Source organism: Heptranchias perlo, chromosome 3 (genome assembly GCF_035084215.1).
Source record: "Heptranchias perlo isolate sHepPer1 chromosome 3, sHepPer1.hap1, whole genome shotgun sequence".
Classification (NCBI taxonomy): Eukaryota; Metazoa; Chordata; class Chondrichthyes; order Hexanchiformes; family Hexanchidae; genus Heptranchias; species Heptranchias perlo.
Window position 1 is genome coordinate 126,508,130 of NC_090327.1, and position 20,905 is coordinate 126,529,034.

Here is a 20,905-nt window from a genome sequence, read left to right on the forward strand (position 1 = left end):
TGTCCTGCTTTTTGTGGACAGGACATACCTGGGCAATTTTCCACATTGTTGGGTAGATGCCAGTGTTGTAGCTGTACTGGAACAGTTTGGCTAGAGGCGCAGCTAGTTCTGGAGCACAAGTCTTCAACACTACAGCCGGGATGGTGTCGGGGCCCATCGCCGTTGCTGTATCCAGTACATTCAGCCGTTTCTTGATATCACGTGTAGTGAATCGAATTGGCCGAAGACTGGCTTGTGTGATGGTGGTGATATTGGGAGGAGGCCGAGATGGATCATCCACTTGGCACTTCTGGCTGAAGATGGTTGCAAACGCTTCAGCCTTGTCTTTTGCACTCACGTGCTGGACTCTGCCATCTTTGAGGATGGGGATGTTTACAGAGCCTCCTCCTCCCGTTAGTTGTTTAATTGTCCACCACCATTCACGACTGGATGTGGCAGGACTGCAGAGCTTTGATCTGATCCGTTGGTTGTGGAATCGTTTAGCTCTGTCTGTAGCATGTTGCTTCTGCTGTTCAGCATGCATGTAGTCCTGAGTTGTAGCTTCACCAGGTTAGCACCTCATTTTTAGGTACGCCTGGTGCTGCTCTTCTACACTCCTCATTGAACCAGGGTTGATCCCCTAGCTTGTTGGTGATGGTAGAGTGAGGAATATGCCGGGCCATGAGGTTACAGATTGTGCTGGAATACAATTATGCTGCTGCTGATGGCCCACAGCACCTCATGGATGCCCAGTTTTGAGCTGCTAGATCTGTTCTGAATCTATTCCATTTAGCATGGTGATAGTGCCACAAAACACGTTGGATGGTGTCCTCAGTGCGAAGACGTGTTGTTGTTAAGTGTGAAAAAGGTTAGAAAATCTTAGAACTGTGTATCAAGGGCAGTACAATAGACAACAGAAATAGAAAAATGTTTCTTTTTACAGTTTTCCAATACTGTAGGTTTAGGGGTGATCTTATAGAAGTCTATAAAATAATGAGGGGCATAGATAAGGTAGATAGTCAAAATCTTTTCCCAAAGGTAGGGGAGTCTATAACGAGGGGGCATAGATTTAAGGTGAGAGGGGAGAGATACAAAAGGGTCCAGAGGGGCCATTTTTTCACTCAAAGGGTGGTGAGTGTCTGGAACGAGCTGCCAGAGGCAGTAGTAGAGGCGGGTACAATTTTGTCTTTTGAAAAGCATTTGAACAGTTACATGGGTAAGATGGGTATAGAGGGATATGGGCCAAGTGCAGGCAATTGGGACTAGCTTAGTGGTATAAACTGGGCGACATGGACATGTTGGGCCGAAGGGCCTGTTTCCATGTTGTAAACTTCTATGATTCTATGATTCTACTGTAGTATAAAATTCATCAAAGATGATTTATTTAGGAGACACACCACGGGAGCCAGTAATTTACTGAAAATAAGCTACTGAGTGATGTTGGGATCATAACTGATGAGCCCTAAAGGGATATATAAGCCAGATTCACTGATGATTTGTTTTTTAATAAACCATTGAGTCCCATCATGCATCTTGTTTATACCACTCCTTATGTACCTTTATAAGTTTATTTAAAAATATTTTCTTGAAAGATTGAGACAATATTTTCTGGGCTCCCCCCCCCCCACACTCCCCGTTGCAGAAGATTGCCGTGCGCCCTCAGACACAATTGCTGTACTGTGATGAAATTGTTTGGTGGTTGCTGCGTTCAGTATGGAGGTGGACTGGCTGGTCTGTGTATTGTGGAACAAAATGAAACAGCAATCAGAATGTTTTTATTCTAAGAAAGGATCAAGAAATGAATGTCTCAGCAAAGATTAACTAGTTGTGATTAGTAGAAAAGATGACGCTAAGGGAAAACAATTTTAAAGGCTGCCCTCATTGGGTACACATCATAGGGTAAATTTTCCGAATTCCCGCACGCTGTGAGGTACCTAACATGCCTTAAATGTGCATCATAAAATTACGGGCCCACCACCTCCCAGTTTCCAATGCCCGCACGTGGGAAGTGAGTTCCCTGCCACTCGCATGCATCGTTTGGCATGTCGTGCAGTTTTTCAGAATCAAAAACTACAGCCAAGAGGTTAGACTTGCGCCCGATACGGGCGGGAAATTCAGCGAAGCGGTTGTTTTGTGCACTGGTCTCCAGCGGCCTGAGGCCTAATTGAAATTGGGCTGTAGCTATTTGCATTAAACGGGTGAGCTGCGGTTGCCAATCAGACCACCGGAAAGCAGCTTGCTGGTCTGCGGCGAGCAGGCCTGCAGGTAGTTGAAGCAGAATGGGAACACTCTTGGCTCCACAGAAATGTGACCATTACAAGCTTTCCTGGCTATTATTTGAGGGGCCTCCAGCGGTGCCTTCAAGGAATGCTGTTTCGGCCGCTCAAGACCCAGAACAACTGGGCAGAGCATGCGCGGTGCAAATTCTATCCATTTGTAGATGAATTTTAATCAGCGTATTAAAACCAGCTTCAGGACCCTGATATGCATATGCAGGGCGTTCATCGACTGTTTCAGTGCCCTGCATACCTATAAGTTGCCAGAGTCCAATTTGGCAGCCGCCGCACATCTGGGGCAGATCAAGCGTGAGAGATCGCAACCGCAAATTCATCCCGCTATCCTTCATTTTTTGCCCAAAAAGACGGGCGAAACAATGTTGAATTTCTTCCCCCTACGAGTTTAAAAATGAATCGACTGCGAAATGAATCATCAATATTCAGCATAAATGTCAATAATCAAATTGTTGACATGGGAGAAAATGATCAAATGAACCAATCCTCTCTTTTTATTGTTGATTTGTGTGTATTCTTACTTAGCAATGCAATAGATGCGTTGGCCTTGAAATTCTGCTGAGGTTTCACCATTCACCCTCCGACGTTATGGCAGGAGGCCAGTAGAACCCCCACGGAATTTCAGGGCCGTTGTGTTCCTGATGAGTCGAATTTATACAATTTGAAGTAAGATTCATTTGAATTTTTATGTTTACAAAATAAAATATAGATCTCTTCACAAAAGCGCTTACTGCTTGTAAAATGAGTTCATGTGGTTGAGAAATGTTAGCAGGTTTTTTTTCTGGTTGTGAAAGTACTGCAAAAATGTGTGGTGTTTAGTAAGTGCTCATTTGCTGGAAACTTACTGTTTTTTAAAATTTTTCTTTTAATGAAGATTTATTCATAAAACATTGACTTGGAGTCATTCTTGGCTAGTTGCTTTTCTTGTGTTTTTTTTGCTGACTTTTGCCAATGTAGAAATTGCCACTTTATAGGAAACTGAATAGTAGGAAACCTCAGTTTCAATAAATTGTCTGCTGTTGTTTTGAAAACCATTTAGTACTGGCAACAGAGCCCTAGCATACTTGACACAGAGGAAACAATGGACTAGCAGGTGACCTAGAAAGTCCCACAAGAGAGAGGATAACTTACCTATAATTCTTGTTCCTGGACAAGATGGACACTTAGCTGATGACTAAATGGCAAACATAATAATATTAAGTAGCACCAAACTGCCTTGATAAGCTGAACAATGTTGTTGAGACCAACACAGCCGAAAATCATGCTCTGGTTGTGCATTTAAAGGTCACACCATTATCAAGTGCTTTTGCAACTCGTTTCTTTCCAATGCCTAAATTGCTCCACCCACGCACTTACATTACACTATATGGGGCTGATTTTTCCCATCCCTTGCAATATGTGCTCTGCCTGCCATGACCTAAACTCATCTGTATTTCCAGATCCATGTCACTGTCGTGCCCCTGGTGCAAACCCACTCTATGCAGAGTCTTGTGCCCCGAAACTGAAAAGCCTTCAGTAGCAGGAATGGCCACTGGCTTCTGTCTGTAGTCCAAGAACAGCAGACTAAGTCCTTCATCCCATGCCTTTCTGCTTGACCCTCTTAGATCCTCCCCCAACCTCTTTTAGCCTCTCTCAGAAAGGATGTCTTCCTGGCATTGGGAGAAGAAAATCATGGGAAATGCCTCCTCCTACCTCATTGTTATGCCTGCCCCTTGTTTGCACCTGCTGTAGATACCAGCACTGCGTCCTCCCTCTCTCTCAAAACCCTGGAAATCCTGGGGCAACATAAAGGGGATTGGGGGCCCAGTGTTATTGAGCATTCCTCTGGCACACTGGAGAGGACTGTCTGCCCTTGTGTGTCAGAGTTTCTGGTCTTCATTAGAGAAAAAGTCTTTGTCTTTTTCTCACAAACAATAACAGCACATTCAGCATTTCCTTATGATGTTTGCTGATCTGAGCATTGAAGTGGACAGTGTCTCCCTCGTATTTGCATGTAACCGCTGTCCTAGTGAGTTGAAGTCTATCATGATCCCATCTTGGAATTTGTAACTTAAAGACTTAAAGGGGGTAATTTTAACACCCCAGGATGGGCCGGAAAGTTGGGGGGCGGTTAAAGATTTTAAATGGCAAATCCGACCCCAACCCACTTCCGGTTTTAACGGTTGTAATGGAGGTGGCTTGGTGGGAGCAGGTGACTAACCTGCTCTCTGGAGGCGGGACCGTCCTTAAAATATTTTAATGAGGACACATGCCTCAAATTTAACTTCTGTTTCACATTTAATTCTGTATCTATGTTGCTACTGTTCCATTTGTTGCATGGCCCGCAATCTTGATGATAAGCCTATACATTTTATCAAATGCCCTTTGAAAGTCCATATACGCCACATCAACTGCATTGCCCTCATCTACCCTCTCTGTTACCACCCCCACTCCAACATGACCAGACACCGTCTTTCTTCCCCCTCCTTCCCCCACCCCCGCGATTGGACCCCTCACGCCCTCCCCCCTGAACAGTGTCCGACGTGCCCCCCCCCCCCCCCCCCCCCCGATGTCTGACGTACAACTCCCTGTCCCCCGTCCCCATGTCTGACTCACCACTCCGCTCCGCTCCTTGGCCGCGTACTCGCCCGACAGCCAGCCAGCCTCTCAATCTGGCTGGCTGCCGCTGGGAAACCGATTTGAAAAATTTAAATCAGACAAATGTTCTTTCGTGGCACCACTTGTGGGAGAGGGTAGTGTACATCTAGATGTTGCGACTTGGGTCACCTTCCACCGCTGTGTTCAAGTAGGCCAAGTGACTGCTCGGTAAGGTCCTGCTGCACCACCACGCCGTTTCAAAGCAGGCGAGCTAAAGTCTGTGTCCCTTTACAGAAAGTAGGAACGTTCAGCATGTTGGACCACTGCCCTGTATCATTACCCGCCACTGCTTGCCCTTCATCACCAATATATGGTGCCACGCCCCATGTGATTCCTTCTCAACCTCATTGTCCACTTCCAGTGTATGTACATTTGTGGAGGCGATTCACTCAAGGGTGGGTGGTGTTCCGATGAGTTACATGTCAGTTTCGGCAGGAGTCAATCTGATTTTCCTTGATTTGTGAAGAGAGCAGGTGTTTATTGTGCTTTGTGATGCATTTAGGCACGATCACTGTGTTGACACATTGATGCAATATATCATGCAAATCAAAAAAATTGAATTGCTTTGTATATATCACAGGTTCTGTGCTGTCCTCCAACGTCCACAGATATTATGCTTTCCAAGCTTCCCTCCCAAATAGCTCAAGAATGGCTTGCTCGTATGACCTCCGAGTCCACCGCTTCTTCTATCCTGCATTCCACCCTCCGATTATATGCTAGGTTGCCTTTAAACAGAATAGATTGAGACTCGATTGTTTGACCCATGGAAATTGCATCCAGTAGTAGATTCTGTCTCCCATTGTGGCATGTATAGTGTAATTTGCATAACTGCTAATTTCACTTCTACTATTTTCTTGCTACAGTCTTAGTAACAGTTCCTTGTAACAGTGTATTTTTTTGCATATATGTTTCACAACTCAACTTTTCATCAGGTTCATGTATGTCCTGTACTACTTTTACAGTAATATTCGTACTTTTCCTTTGTGCTGTATTTTAAGTCATGTAACTTTATCTTGCTTCCGTCCATGTACATTTAGTCATTAGCACTGAGTTAATCATTTCTGTGACATACTCCCACACTTGCTTCCTCCCCACATCTTTGGGCTATCTTTCCACATCAAACATATCCTCACAATGCTCCATAACAGATTCCACAAGGACTTTCAGAATCTGATCGCTAACGTAAGACATTCTCTGATGCAATTCCATGCCTCATAGATGAATTAACAATGTTAGCTGCCCGATAAACACCAACTAATTATTATGGTAGAGAATTGCAATTGGCTATTACTTTTTGAATTCTCCATTTTTAGATAACTTTGGATTTTTCTTCCCATCATCTGCAGCAAGTTGCCAAGGCTTCTTCGACGGCACCTCCCGTACCTGTGACCTCCTCCACTTAGAAGAACAGGGGCAGGCAGGTGCATGGGAACACTATCACCTCAAAGTTCCCCTCCAAGTCACACACCATCCTGACTTGGAAATATATCGCAGTTTCTTCACTGTCCCTGGGTCAAAATCCTGGAACTCCCTACCTAACAGCACTGTGGGAGAACCTTCACCACACAGACTGCAGCAGTTGAAGAAGGCAGCTCAGCACCACCTCTTCAAGGGCAACTAGGGATGGGCAATAAATGCTGGCCTTGCCAGTGACCCCACATCCCGAGAATTAATTTTTAAAAAACGATTTGAAGCCTGGGCAATTGTAAACATTTCAGCTTTGTGAATAGTGACTTATTTATTATAGCAATGCAAACACAATTATTTAATTATACATTAAAAAACTTGGAACATTTATGGGCAATAGAACCTTCAGCGTCTGAATCTAGTGTACAACATTTTTTATATGCATTACATGTTGTAATTAATAGATAAGCACGAGATTGTAACAGGAGTACCTTTTGAAAAGATTTGTGAAACCAGTCATCATGCTTCTGTTTTGAACCTTCGATAAATACACTAACGACGCCATAGCTGCCTCAAAGAAGTGACTGGAACTAAGAATAACAGTGCTTGGCAGAATTTACTTTAATGAGAAGTGGACTAAATATACTTTTATGTTGTGGTTACTGAAAAGTGTTATATACTTAGCACCTGTCAATAATTTTCTTGCCTGGTCTTGGCTCCAGCCTTTAAAGAAATAAATTGGTCCTTAGCGCTTTATGTTGCATAATGTCTAGTGAGACTTTTTCTGTTTTATTGCCAGCTCCATGGTTACATGGAAAGTGAACCTCTCACTCTGCAGCTGTTCATCGGGACAGCAGACGATCGCCTGTTGCGACCACATGCCTTCTACCAGGTCCATCGAATCACTGGAAAGACAGTTTCCACAACCAGCCATGAAAACATCATCAGCAACACCAAGGTGCTGGAGATTCCACTGTTACCGGAAAACAATATGAGAGCAAAGTAAGCCTCCTTTCAGACTCTTCAAAAAAAATCTTTTGTTTGCAGTTTCCACCAGTTTGGTGAAATTGAAATAGTGCAGTTATTCCTGGAATCATTGCTGTTGTGAAGTAAAATGCTAATGGAAATTTTAAATAGTTTGAAGTTAAAATGCTTCTCCCCTCTCCCACATTGCATTATTTGCAGGTTCTGGTCCCAGCAATAACTGGACACTGAAATTTAACTGAGAATCTATTACAAAGATCACCTAAGGTCACAACATAGATGCTGTTCAATATAACACTGTCTAGGAGCAGTACAAAAGGGCATGCAGTACATATCTGTGAATGAAGGAGCCATTATCTGCGATAGCAATAAATTCTACAGCTACCAGAAGGCAATATGAGGGATGATTTTCTCTGTTATTTGTAGTGAAATCAGTCAACATGTTCTTTATACCATATTTATAATCTTGCTACAGATAGCAAATAAAATCTTCCCACTCTGACTACAATTTAGGTGCCTACCATGGCTCTTGCAGTATCATTCTTGCCTCTGAGTCAGTAGGTTGTGGGTTCAAGCCCCGCTCCAGAGACTTGAGCACAAAATCTAGGCTGACACTCCACTGCAGTATTGAGGGAGTGTTGCACTGTCGGAGGTGCCGTCTTTCGAATGAGACGTTAAACCGAGGCCCCGTCTGCCCTCTCAAGTAGACATAAAAGATCCCATGGCACTATTTCGAAGAAGAGCAGGGGAGTTCTACCGGTGTCCTGGCCAATATTTATCCCTCAGCCAACATCACTAAAACAGATTATCTGTTCATTATCATGTTGCTGTTTGTGCGACCTTACTGTGTGCAAATTGGCTGCCGCATTTCCTACATTACAACAGTGACTACACTTCAAAAATACTTCATTGGCTGTAAAGCGCTTTGGGACATCCTGTTGTCGTGAAAACTGGTATCGAAATACAAGTTCGTTCTTTCTTTACCCAGATATTTAAACACTTGGGCCTGAAAATTATGTTGCACGCTGGTAGGGTGCAAATGCTTAATGTGTTCAACTAAAGTTGCTTTCTATGCTACTTTAGCTGGAGCGATATATGTTTAAAATAAATGGCTTAACACCGCTGCTAAAACAGAGAAAGGAGTGACCAATGAACACATTAAATGTTCTTGCATTAGTATCCCCCACTATAATTAAGGGCTTACTGTTTTTTTAAAAAAATGTTTTAGTTTACAATTTTTATTTTCTTATGTCAGAGGATGGTGCCAAAAATCAAACATTGTTAAAAATTATCAAGTATTAAATTAGTTCTCTCCAGGTTTACTGTTAAAATAATTAGGATGTTCTACGTGTTAAATTAATAGGTATCTGAACTCTTGTAATTCCTTTAACATTGCCATAGAAATAATTTCAGGTGCTTCTTTTTGGTCCACCTGCAACTGATTTTCTTGCAGTGGTTGTACGAGTCACACAAAACTGCGGTAAAAGAGACACTCACAAAAGATGGGAAGAGCCTTTAGTCTATTGTTGCTAATACTTAACTGAATCAACGAGCTGATATCAAGCTACAACTCAGACTGGATAAAAGTGGTAAATGGAACAATTGTTGGAAAGACAGTGAAATATTTTCCCTTTATACTTTTGTTTTCCGTTAGTTGAAGGGGGTGGGAGCTTCATAATTGTTTTACACAATGAATAGTAAAATGAAGGGACTGCTGCAGGTCTACAAAATGTTACAATCACCAAAGTCAGATGCAAATATCAAGCTGTATTTTTCTGGAACTTGAGCAGCACAATTTTCAATATGCTGGGGTCTCATAGTAGCACTCAGCCTTCCCCAATACACCTTGAAATCTCTCTCCATGCAACATTTGCTTGTTTTGTTACAGTTGGAATGCACAGCTTCTCAGTTGGGCATTTTCTGAATGAAGCTTAGTTCTAGCTGTTTTTCTAAGAATGTGCCTCTAGTACTTCCTAATGCTTCAGTGGGCCTAACTCAACTGTTTAAAAACCTGTCTGGTCTATAAGTAATATATCCCACCACGTTGCCGCCAGTTTTTGTATTTTTAGTTTTGCCATCTCTCTCAACCGGCTTAACAGTGGTTCTCATAAGATGATCTCTGCCCCTATTATCGGTAAGCTGTGCCCTGTCTATAATTTGCACTTGCAAAGTTGTGCTCCAAAGGCTTAGAATGATCCCACTTGCAGTGATTGGCTAGATTTAATGTAGTTATCAAATTCTGTTTGAAGCGGTGAATGTTATCCACAGAGCAAAGATTTACGAATCATAGAAAGGTTGAAGCACGGAAGGAGGCCATTCGGCCCATCGAATCCACGCCAGCTCTATACAAGAGCAACCCAGCTGGTCCCACTCCCCCGCCCTATCCCCGTAGCCCTGCAAATTTTTTCCTTTCAAGTACTTATCCAGTTCCCTTTTGAAGGCCATGATTGAATCTGCCTCCACCACCCCCTCGGGCAGTGCATTCCAGATCCTAACCACTCGCTGTGTAAAAAAGTTTTTCCTCATGTCACCTTTGGCTCTTTTGCCAAATCACCTTAAATCTATGTCCTCTGGTTCTTGACCCTTCCGCCAATGGGAACAGTTTCTCTCTATCCACTCTGTCTAGACCCTTCATGATTTTGAATACCTCTATCAAATCTCCTCGCAACTGTCTCAGTTCCAAGGAGAACAACCCCAGCTTCTCCAGTCTATCCACGTAACTAAAGTCCCTCATCCCCGGAATCATTCTAGTAAATCTCTTCTGCACCCTGTCTAAGACCTTCACATCTTTCGAAAAGTGAGGTGCCCAGAATTGGACACAATACTCCAGTTGTGGCCGAACCAGTGTTTTATAAAGGTTCATCTTGACTTCCATACTTTTGTACTCTATGCCTCTATTTATAAAGCCCAGGATCCCTTAAGCTTTTTTAAACCGCTTTCTCAACCTGGCCCCGCCACCTTCAACGATTTGTGCACATATACCCCCAGATCTCTGTTCCTGTAACCCTTTTAGAGTTGTGCCCGTTAGTTTATATTGCCTCTCCTCGTTCTTCCTACCGAAATGTATCACTTCGATTTTTTTCTGAGTTAAATTTCATCTGCCACATGTCCACCCATGCCACCAACCTGTCCATGTCCTCTTGAAGTCTATCACTATCCTCCTCACTGTTCACTACCCTTTCAAGTTTTGTGTCCATCTGCAAATTTTGAAATTGTGCCCTGTACACGCAAGTCCAAGTCATTAATATATATCAAGAAAAGCAGTGGTCCCAGCACCGACCCCTGGGGAACACCACTGAATACCTCCCTCCAGTCCGAAAAACAACCATTCACCAACTGGAACAACATCTGGATGCTAGGGACAAGCAAATCTGTGTGAGGTATTACAAACTGTAAATATTTAAAGTAGTGTCAGTATCGTACAAATACAAAAAAATGTCCATAATTGGTTAAAAACCCTTAATAATTCTCCATTTGGCCTCAAGCACAATCTTCTGCATTGGAGAAATTCATGATCTCTTCATACAAACAGCTTTTCCACAAGACCTGTTTTTAACTCTGAAGGTGTCAAAACCAACACTTCTGGAAAACCTAAACAGTTAGTTTGTAGAATGCTTCCTGAACAAATCGGCAATATTTTGTGCGTAAATCCAATTAGAAATTGTGCCCAGATATATAACTTCCCATCAAAAATAATAGATAGCTTTCTCCAAATACAATAGGGAACATAGATATCTGTTTAAAGGGAGACCAAAGCAATTTGCACGTACAAGGCAATCTGGTTTGTCATTTAATTGGTTCAGTGTCCTCACTGTTGAACAAACCATTTTTTTCTATTACAGGAATCTCTACTTATTAAATCAATGAAGCCATATGCTACTTGGAATCACAGGCACTATTTGAATGTTACAATCAGGAGACAAATATTTCAGATTCTGTCACATTTATTGTAGATGGTAAAAGTTGTTTAGAAATAAAAATCTGTCCTAACATAACGGCAAATGATTTTTTTTTTGTGTCACCAACAGTATTGATTGTGCTGGGATACTGAAACTTAGGAATTCTGATATTGAGCTAAGGAAAGGTGAGACTGACATTGGAAGGAAGAATACAAGAGTGAGGCTGGTCTTTCGTGTACATATTCCACAACCCAATGGTAGAACTGTCTCTCTGCAGGTTTCATCGAATCCTATTGAGTGCTGTAAGTATAATTCATTTAGCGGCTTAGACAAATTAAACATTAGCATCTAGAAACTCCATGGAGGTTCTCCTGATCGCTCACCGTAACTTAGGTGGCAGGTTGGCAGAAATCCCAGGGAAACGATGTCAATGGTCACTCATGCAATTTCTCCAGGGTTTCAATCAATCTTCCGCTGCAATTACGGCAATTGATTGGGAGAACCCTGCAGAAATTCCAGACATTTTTAAAAAAGTTTTAATTTATTATTTATTTTGTGTGTGTGAAATCCCTCTTTTTTTTTGTCTCGTTTCCATTGGTCTCCTCAAGGCATCCACCAACTATACCAAAAGGTCATTCAGTTGACTTATTGCCACAATTGCACCAATTCTGCATTGACCTGGGCACTAGAAGGAGGATGAGACTTTAGGGTAAATTCAGTGCTCCCAGTGAAGGACCATGTTCAAATGAATGCAGGTCAGAGACAGAGCTGCCACACTGTAGCATTGACTTTCCGACTTGACCCCCCCCTTTGAGTGTGGATTTCCACTCGGAGCTTGGGAGCACTGTATTTACCTCTTTGACTTGCCTCGCTCCTCTGTCAGTAGGGGGCTTGGCACTCGTTCAGTTGCTTCCCAAAATAGGGCAACTGTGATTTAGAATTCTGCAGAGTACGAAGTAGGGAATAGGCATGTTCACATTTCATCATGCCAGCCATTATTAATCTAGTCTTTTAATTTCATGACTTTTTTGGAATCAGCCAGGACCTCTTTCTGGTTCAGTAGGAGGCAGGCAATCTGACCCCTTGAAAAATTTCTAAGAATGTGCAAGAGTGCCATTGGAAGGCATTGGATTTTCACTTCATCCTTTTGGAGAGTGTCCTACTTCTACTTCCATTTCCTTTAAATGACATGGGTGAATTCAAGGCTGTAGGGGAATAACTGGCATGAATGAACCCACGTCCTATTACTGCTTAGCACCATGCATTGAAGGGCCAATGTAACATTTATAAGCTAGTGCTACATAAGAACATAAGAAATAGGAGCACGAGTAGACCATATGGCCCCTCGAGCCTGCTTCGCCATTCAATCAGATCATGGTTAATCTTCAACCTCAACTCCACTTTCCTGCCTGATCCCCATATCCTTTGATTCCCCTAGAGTCCAAAAATCTATCCATCTCAGCCTTAAATATATTCAATGTCTCAGCATCCACAGCCCTCTGGGGTTGAGAACTCCAAAGATTCACAACCCTCTGAGTGAAGAAATTCCTCCTCATCTCAGTCTTAAATGGCCGACCCCTTATCCTGCGACTTGCCCCCTAGTTCTAGACTGTCTAGCCAGGGAAAACAACCTCTCAGCATCTACCTTGTCAAGCCTCCTCATAATCTCATATGTTTCAATGAGATCACCCCTCATTCTTCCAAACTCCAGAGAGTATAGGCCCATTCTACTCAACCTCCCTTCATAGGAGAACCCTCTCATCCCAGGAATCAATCTAGTGAACTTTCGTTGCACCACCTTTAAAGCAGGTATATCCTTCTTTAGATAAGGAGACCAAAACTGTACGCAGTACTCCAGGCGAGGTCTCACCAATGCCCTGTACAACTGTCGTAAGACTTCCTTACTCTTGTACTTTAACCCCCTTGCAATAAAGGCCAATATGCAATTTGCTTTCCTAATTGCCTGCTGTACCTGCATACTAACTTTTTGTATTTCTTGTATGAGGACACCCAAGTCTCTCTGAACACCAACATTAATAGTTCCTCACCATTTAAAAATATTCTGTTTTTCTATTCTTCCTACCAAAGTGAATAACCTCACATTTCCCCACATTATACTCCATCTGCCACCTTCTTGCCCACTCACTTAACCTGTCTATATCCCTTTGCAGACTCTTTGTGTCCTCCTCACAGTTTACTTTCCCACCTAGCTTTGTATCATCAGCAAACTTGGATACATTACACTCGGAACCTTCAACTAAGTCATTGATATAGATTGTAAATAGCTACAGCCCAAGCACCGATCCTTGCGGCACCCCACTAGTTATAGCCTGCCAACCTGAGAATGACCCGTTTATCCCTACTCTTTTATGTCCTTTAACCAATCCTCTATCCATGCTAATATATTACTCCCAACTCCATAAGCCCTTATCTTGCGTAACAACCTTTTATGTGGCACCTTATCGAATGCCTTTTGAAAATCCAAATATACTACATCCACTGGTTCCCCTTTATCTACCCTGCTAGTTACATCCTCAGAAACTCTAATAAATTTGTCAAACACGATTTCCCTTTCATGTTGACTCTGCCTAATCATATTATGATTTTCTATGTGCCCTGTTACCACTTCCTTAATAATGGATTCCAGCTATAGGTAAAACCAAGTTCAGTTCTATACTTTGTTGGATGCCCATGTTTGGATTTTGCACATTAATGCTTTAGAAGGAGTTAGAATACTTGCAAAAAAAAAATAAGTTTTTATATAGGCTTCCAATAGTATTGCCCACAGTGAGAATTGTAACCGCACCAATTCCTCCAGATTGGCTGGTGAAAATCAGCCTGTAGAAAGCTATGTACGTACAATACCACTATGGTGCATTATATTGCTGCATCTCAGCTGGTATTACATTGATGAAGGAAATTGGTTGTCTATATTTTTTTGTCTGTAAAAGTTACGACTACAAATAAAACTTCCGAATAGGACTGTGACACAAGCACCAAAATCATTGTTGTCTGTATTAATTGTATGATTTATATCAATTAGTGTTAATTGCATTCAGGTGGTGTGTATCAATTGGGAACTCTCTTGTATCCATTTATATGAGAGCTTATCTAGGGTGTGGGGTGGGTGATATGGATCTGTGAATAAAGGCTTGGAAGCAACTGAAGATCAGGCTCTAGTATTCTATCCTTCACCACCAGGCTATCCAATTTATAACAGTCCGTCTCCAATTATTTACTCAAACACCATGTAGTTTCTTTTGTGTTTTTTTAATGTCTTTCCCCTTCAATGTTCATCCTCTCCTGAAGATAGTGACTGTTGCTGGGATATAGTTCCATAGTTGCCCTCTGGAACTTCCCCCAAGTTGGATATTCTGCTTATATGAGCCTAGACAGTGAGTGGTGCTGGGTTACTCCCCTGTGGTGGTCATCGCGACAGAGCTTGATCCTGTCCACACATACACACTTTCCAGCAGGGTTACTAGATGGCATTTGGGAGTAGAAACCATGGCTGAGCTTTCCTTTCCTAGCCCTGGAGCTACTAAAGTCAATTATACCACCATAGTTGGAGTGGATGAGATCACGTAATTCAGTACAGACTGGCGATAGAATCTGGAACATAACTGATCTTTGTGGCTCACTGCCATACCAGACAACGAACCATCAAAGAAACTAAGCTCCATAAAATTTCTCATGCCAACAGCTTTCTTCAGCTGAACATAAAAGTAATGCTACAACGAATAAGCATTTCACCTAATTATGAGCTGGGTAGAGTTCATTGCCCTTTTAACTGAATTACACGTTAATTTGCCATACATTTAGCAAGACGACAGAGTATGGAAGTGTATATTGAGATTTACTGGATGCAGACACTTTTAGTTATGCTTTGTGTGCGGTCTCTGGTACGCAGTAATACCATCCATTGAATCTAATTTTAACCAGGATAGTTTTGGAGTGATCTGTCTTAGCATAATACTCAGCAGATGGTACAATTGACACTGCAATATTCTACACCATCAGTTCATTGTTGCATATACCAGGCCCCCATAGAATACACATGAAACCTTTAGTCATGTACACCTCCAATCAGTGCCTCGCTGCCTTTTTTTTAATGTGTACACGCACACGCACACACACCATCCCCCCCCCCCCCCCCCCCCGTCAACGATTTTACACAATGCGCAGCAATTTTGAATCTCTTGATAATATTCAAATTTGAATGAAGGGTACTAGGTGGCACAGTGGCTTAGACTCAGACATTCCCCCTCTGGGACCTGGATTCAAATCCAAAGCTGACTGATGAGATGAAATTCTCCTCTGGCTACTTATGAACATACGAAAACGATGGCCAGCAAAAGACCAGCTGGTCCATCAGGCTGTCCCATCACAGTGCAATGGAGCATCATGATCCCAAATATCCCCACCCACCAGCAGCCAAGTAATCTCCTGGGAATGACAAAACATCAGATTAAAAAACCCTAGGCCAATCCACAGAAAACAAAACTGGGAAGTTCCTGTCTGACCCCTAAAGGTGATCGAAACGAGTTCCAAGAGACCTCAGTGACCAATACCCTATCTTCTTTTTGTATGCTGTGATTTCAGGAACTTGTCCAGCTCCCTTTTTGAATGTTTGCAGTGAATCTAGATTCACTGCATGAGCTGGCAACTTGTTCCAAAGGTCAATAACCCTCTGCGAAAATAAAAGCCTGACATCTAACTTCGTTCTATGTTAATGTAACTTATATGCATGTTCTCTCTAACCTATCTAATTCAAATACCCTATCCACATGGACACAGTTTAGTCCCTTTTTTTTTAAGATGTCAGTCAAATCTCCCGAAGTCTAGCCTTTTCTAAAGTAAAAAGATCCAGCTCTTAAGCCTATTGTGGTAACCAAGGGCTTTCAACAATAACAACAACTTGCATTTATATAGTGTCTCAATGTAGAAAAATGTTCCAAGGTGCTTCATGGAGACATAATCAGACAATAAATGGACACCGAGCCAAGAAGAAGATATTAGGAGGGTTGACCAAAATCTTAGTCAAAGAGAGAGGTTTTGAGGGGGACCTTAAAGGAGGAGAGGGAAGTGGAGAGTTGGCATTTAGGGTAGAAATCCAGAGCATGGGGCCTAGATCGGTGACAGTGTAAAAAGTCGGATAGCCAAGTGGTGAAGGATGGACTACTAGAGCCTAGTCTTCAGTTGCTTCCAAGCCTTTATTCTAAGTGATCCCCCTTACACATTGTGCACCCCCTAGATAAACTCCCTCCTACAAATGGATACAAGAGAGTCCCCAATTGATACACACCACCTGAATACAATTAACATTAATTGATATAATTCACATGGATACAATTAACAGGGATGAAGGAAGAGGGGGATGCACAAGAGGCCAGAGACGGAGGAGCGAGAGTTCTGGGGGTTGCGGGGGGGGGGTTGTAGTTGGTCTGGAGGATGTTAGAGGTAGGGATTTAAACATCTATACAAATCACTAAAAGCTAGTGCACTGGTACAAAAAGTAATCCAGAAGGCTTATGGAATCTTGGCCTATATCTCAAGGGGGCTGGAATGCAAAAGTGAGGAAGTGATGCTTCATTTTTACAGAGCTTTGGTCAGACCCTATCTGCAGTACTGCATTCAGTTTTGGGCACCGGACCTCAGGACAGATACATTGACCTTGGAGGGGGTACAGTGCAGATTCACAGAATGATACTAGGGCTCATAGAGTCCCTAATGAGCACATGTTGCATAAACTTGGTTTGTATTCCCTTGAGTTTGGAGGGTTGAGGGGTGATTTAATTGTGGTGTTTAAAATGATAGTCCTAACAATGCATCCTGTTAGTCTATTTCCTTTTGCTATAGCCTCAGGGCACTGGCTGTGAACTTTGAGACTCATGGAATACAATACCTCGGTCCTTTTCCTACTCAACAGTCTCTATGCACCTGCTTGGCATTAGCCCTACACATGTGCATAATACTACATTTATGTATATCAAAAACCATCTGCCAGACAGTCCCATTTTCCCCATTGCATCTCGATCTGATTGTAGCCATTTTTTCTCATTCAAAGTCATAACATTTGCACATATCTTTGTATCATCCAGGAACTTGCAAAGAGTTCCCCAACACCTTTTGCCAGATCATTAATAAAGATAGTGAAGAGCACCGGTCCTAACACCAATCCCTGTGGGATTCCACCAGTAACCAGTCTCCAAGCAGAAACCACTTCCATCAATAACAACTTTCTGCCTATGCGAATGTAACCAATTACTTAACCAACCCAAGGTCTGCCCATCAATCCTGCAGGACTCTATTTTGTAAAGTAGCATATTGTGTGATAACTCCATTTACACAACAAATCAAATCCATTGTTGGTAAAATTGATCTAAATTAATTTAATATTTTAGAATTACTACAGCTGAGCTGAAATTCCATGAGGGTTTTGGAATTATGACAGGGGGAACCAGTGAAACCCCTGCGGAATTTCAGCCCCAGTATCGATTTCATGAACCAAAACTTGGAGCAGATGAAATGTCAATTAATAAAACGTTGAACATGCTACGCTTCTATTTTTGATTTTAGACAGTTTCTTACTATAGCAACAGAAAGTTGTTGGTATGCATTTTGCCAGGAATCATTTAAGTTGCGGAATGAAGATGTTCAACCATTTGATTCAAATCGTTGGTGTGAAGAGTGATATGGATTGAGAGATTTATAAATGCCCATCAAAAGTGCCTTTGGTATACAAGCTCTTTCCATTCACAATTACCTGCACAGTGGTTTTAAAAATAAAGCAATAGATATCTAAGAGCAGTTATCTAAATTAAGGGCTCGGATGACATCATAAACAGAGAGTGCAACACAAGCACTTTATATCCATTTTCTGCCCCAGCGATTAGATTACAAACTCTAAGTGCGGCATCTTGTGTGATCCATACTGTTTGAATTTTAATTGTAATTTTTCTCCTCAGTTTTAGAGTAGCTGAATTAACAATTGCAACATCAGAAATACTGCATTTGCAGTTGATTGTTAGGAAATTCTATGTCCAGTGTATATTGTTGATCATTTATTTCTTTGCTCGCAGCCCAGAGGTCTGCGCAGGAATTGCCACTGATAGAAAAGCAAAGCATTGACAGGTATCCTGTGATTGGTGGAAAGATGATGATTTTGAACGGTCACAACTTTCTCGCAGAGTCAAAGGTCATCTTTGTGGAAAAGGCAGCAGGTATGTTGAAAAGTGGTGGGCATTTTATTGGACTCCTGTTCTTAACAGGAAGAAATGTGCATTGAAATGTAAATTAGCTTTTGGTTGAAAAGTAAAGTCTCTCTGCGGAGAAAGGGGTTAACTTTACCGAGTTGTTTCTTTCACACTTTCTTTTATAACCACATTATTAGCAGACAAGTACATTCCTCTTATTGTTTATGTTTTACATTTTCTGAATATTTTGGCTGAACAATTTTTTTTCCCCATAGCTCTTTATTTCTTTTTGCAAAACTGGTCACTGCAAGGTTTTTGGACAATAAAATACGTGGTTTGAATGAGAAACTTAAGATTTTAAAATGTTTAATTAAGATATCGTCGAAAAAGTGTACCTGTCCCCCCGCCCCCAAGTTCTATGCGCTAAGTATAAATACTCCACTGCAGACCACAGAGTATTATGTAACTGATTAAGGACCAAATATACATTAAAAGAAAAGACTAGGAAATTCTATTTACACAGCTGTTTTCTGAATCGTTTTAGATTGGCAATTGGCTAAAGTAAGTATCTGTTTTGGATTTGTAGGCTCCTGTAGCATGAATTTGCAAATAGAACATTAGGCAATTTTAAGTATATTGTATTTACACATCTGTTTAAGAGTTGATCCTTGCCCTCTATTTGCTAATGTTTTTATCTTAAAAAATAAGCACTTTGAATATGAGTTTTTAGTCCCAATTTGTAATTTTCCATTTATATAATGTGCTTGCTTTGGAAACTGTATTTTGCATGATTCTGTAGGGCGCATAGATAGCAGAAAGAACTTGTATTTATATAACTCCTTTCATTACCTCAAAACATCACAAATCGCTTCACAGCCAAAGAAATACTTTTGAAGTGTAGTCACTGTTATGCAGGGAAATGTGGCAGCCAATTTGCACACAGCAAGCTCCCATAAACAGCAATAAAATAAATGACTAGATCATCTGTTTTCGTGATGTAAGTTGAGGGCTAAATGCTGGCCTGGACAACGGGAGAACAACCTCCTGCTCCTCTTCCAATAGTGCCATGGGATCTTTTAAATCCAGCTGACAAGGCGGACGTGGCCTCGGTTTAACGTCACATCCAAAAGGCCGCACCTCCAACTGTGCAGCGCTCCTTCAGTACTGCGCTGAAGTGTCGGCTTAGATTATATAATCAAGTGCCTGGAGTGAGGCTTGAACCTGTGACCTGACTCAGAGGCAAGAGTGCTACCAATGAACCAAAGCTCACACCAAAAAAATGTTCTTTCTGTGCAAAATCTCAAAAGGAAGTTTTCTGGTTATGTCGGCCAGAGGTATTCCTGCAGAATGTACCTGCTACCAAACATCAAAGTAAGAGCATTTTGTTTGTTTTTTCCCTCACAAGGACAGTTTCTTATCAGTCTGGAAACAAACAAATGCACTTACTTCAGTGCTTGGTTGCGATCGTGGTCTGTGGAGATCCATCTGGCTGACAGCATCACAGAGCATCCTTTTGAGTTCTTGTAACTTTTTCTAGACATCTACAGAGGGACTCGTCAAAATATGGTTTACTAATTAACACGTCACATAAGTTAAAATGCTAATGTGTATACATCAAGGTAAGTCCCATAAAGAATTGCCTGTAGTGTTTTCTATTATTTTAATAAACGTTTTACAAAGTAACCAGCATGAGTTGATAGCAAAACTATAGTAAATGATATCTGATGCATTACAGTTGTTACACACTCCTGGCAATCATCAAATTAATTCTGTCAGGGGTTAATCTTATCCTGGCTTAAGCGCCTCAGTTTTGATTACAATGGAGATTGAGTTAGAACCAGGAAAAAAGTTTGTCATAACATAAACATTTTTCTTTTGTTACATTGAAGTTTCAGTGCATATTTTATGGATATCTTTCAAATACCAATTCCTTAACAGTGACAATGTTAGAATTTATGAGTCATGAGCATGACCTGAATGGGAGGAACCTCTTTTAAGGGTTATTGTTTTGGAGGGTTTCCCTGATGCTGGCACAAGATATAAATTCCACAGCTGCCTGTGGAAACCTTCTGAACTATGAGCCATCAATTGAACATCATAGCACACATCCACTTCAGAACCGTTTAGTAGAGCTTGACGTTATGTCTGACAAACACTCGCGTCTAGTCATCTTCACATCGAGTTTTTTTGGACAAAATCTAGTTAACGTCAGTTAATGTGCATGTGGGAGACAGGAGATTGTTTTCTTTTCTATGTTAGAAATGACTCCCGAGTAAGGGAAATTCCCCTATGGGTGGTAATTTTTCAGTCTGGATTGATTGGACAGGCGCCTGCAAATTTTGAGGCAGCAGTAGTTAGTGCTCCTGGTAAATGCTTCAGTAAGGTCAGAATATTAGGTAGCAGTATGTATGAAATCATTCACTACCATTCCTCTCCATTAAGTTTGTATATTTAGTCCGCTGAAAATTAGCAGCTTTGCAACAGATGTTTCCCATACAAGATGATGACTGTC

The 20,905-nt window shown here is 41.6% G+C and overlaps 1 protein-coding gene across 3 annotated transcripts in view; it reads left to right on the forward strand.

Moving 5' to 3' along the window:
- nfatc1 (nuclear factor of activated T cells 1) overlaps positions 1 to 20,905 on the forward strand; it is a 226,922-nt gene that overhangs the window by 63,693 nt on the left and 142,324 nt on the right. For all 3 annotated transcript variants that reach the window (XM_067981949.1, XM_067981948.1, XM_067981950.1), the window contains exons 4-6: positions 7,114 to 7,316; positions 11,327 to 11,499; positions 18,280 to 18,420. In XM_067981949.1, the coding sequence (XP_067838050.1) occupies positions 7,114 to 7,316; positions 11,327 to 11,499; positions 18,280 to 18,420 (517 nt within the window). The remainder of the gene's footprint in view (positions 1 to 7,113; positions 7,317 to 11,326; positions 11,500 to 18,279; positions 18,421 to 20,905) is intronic.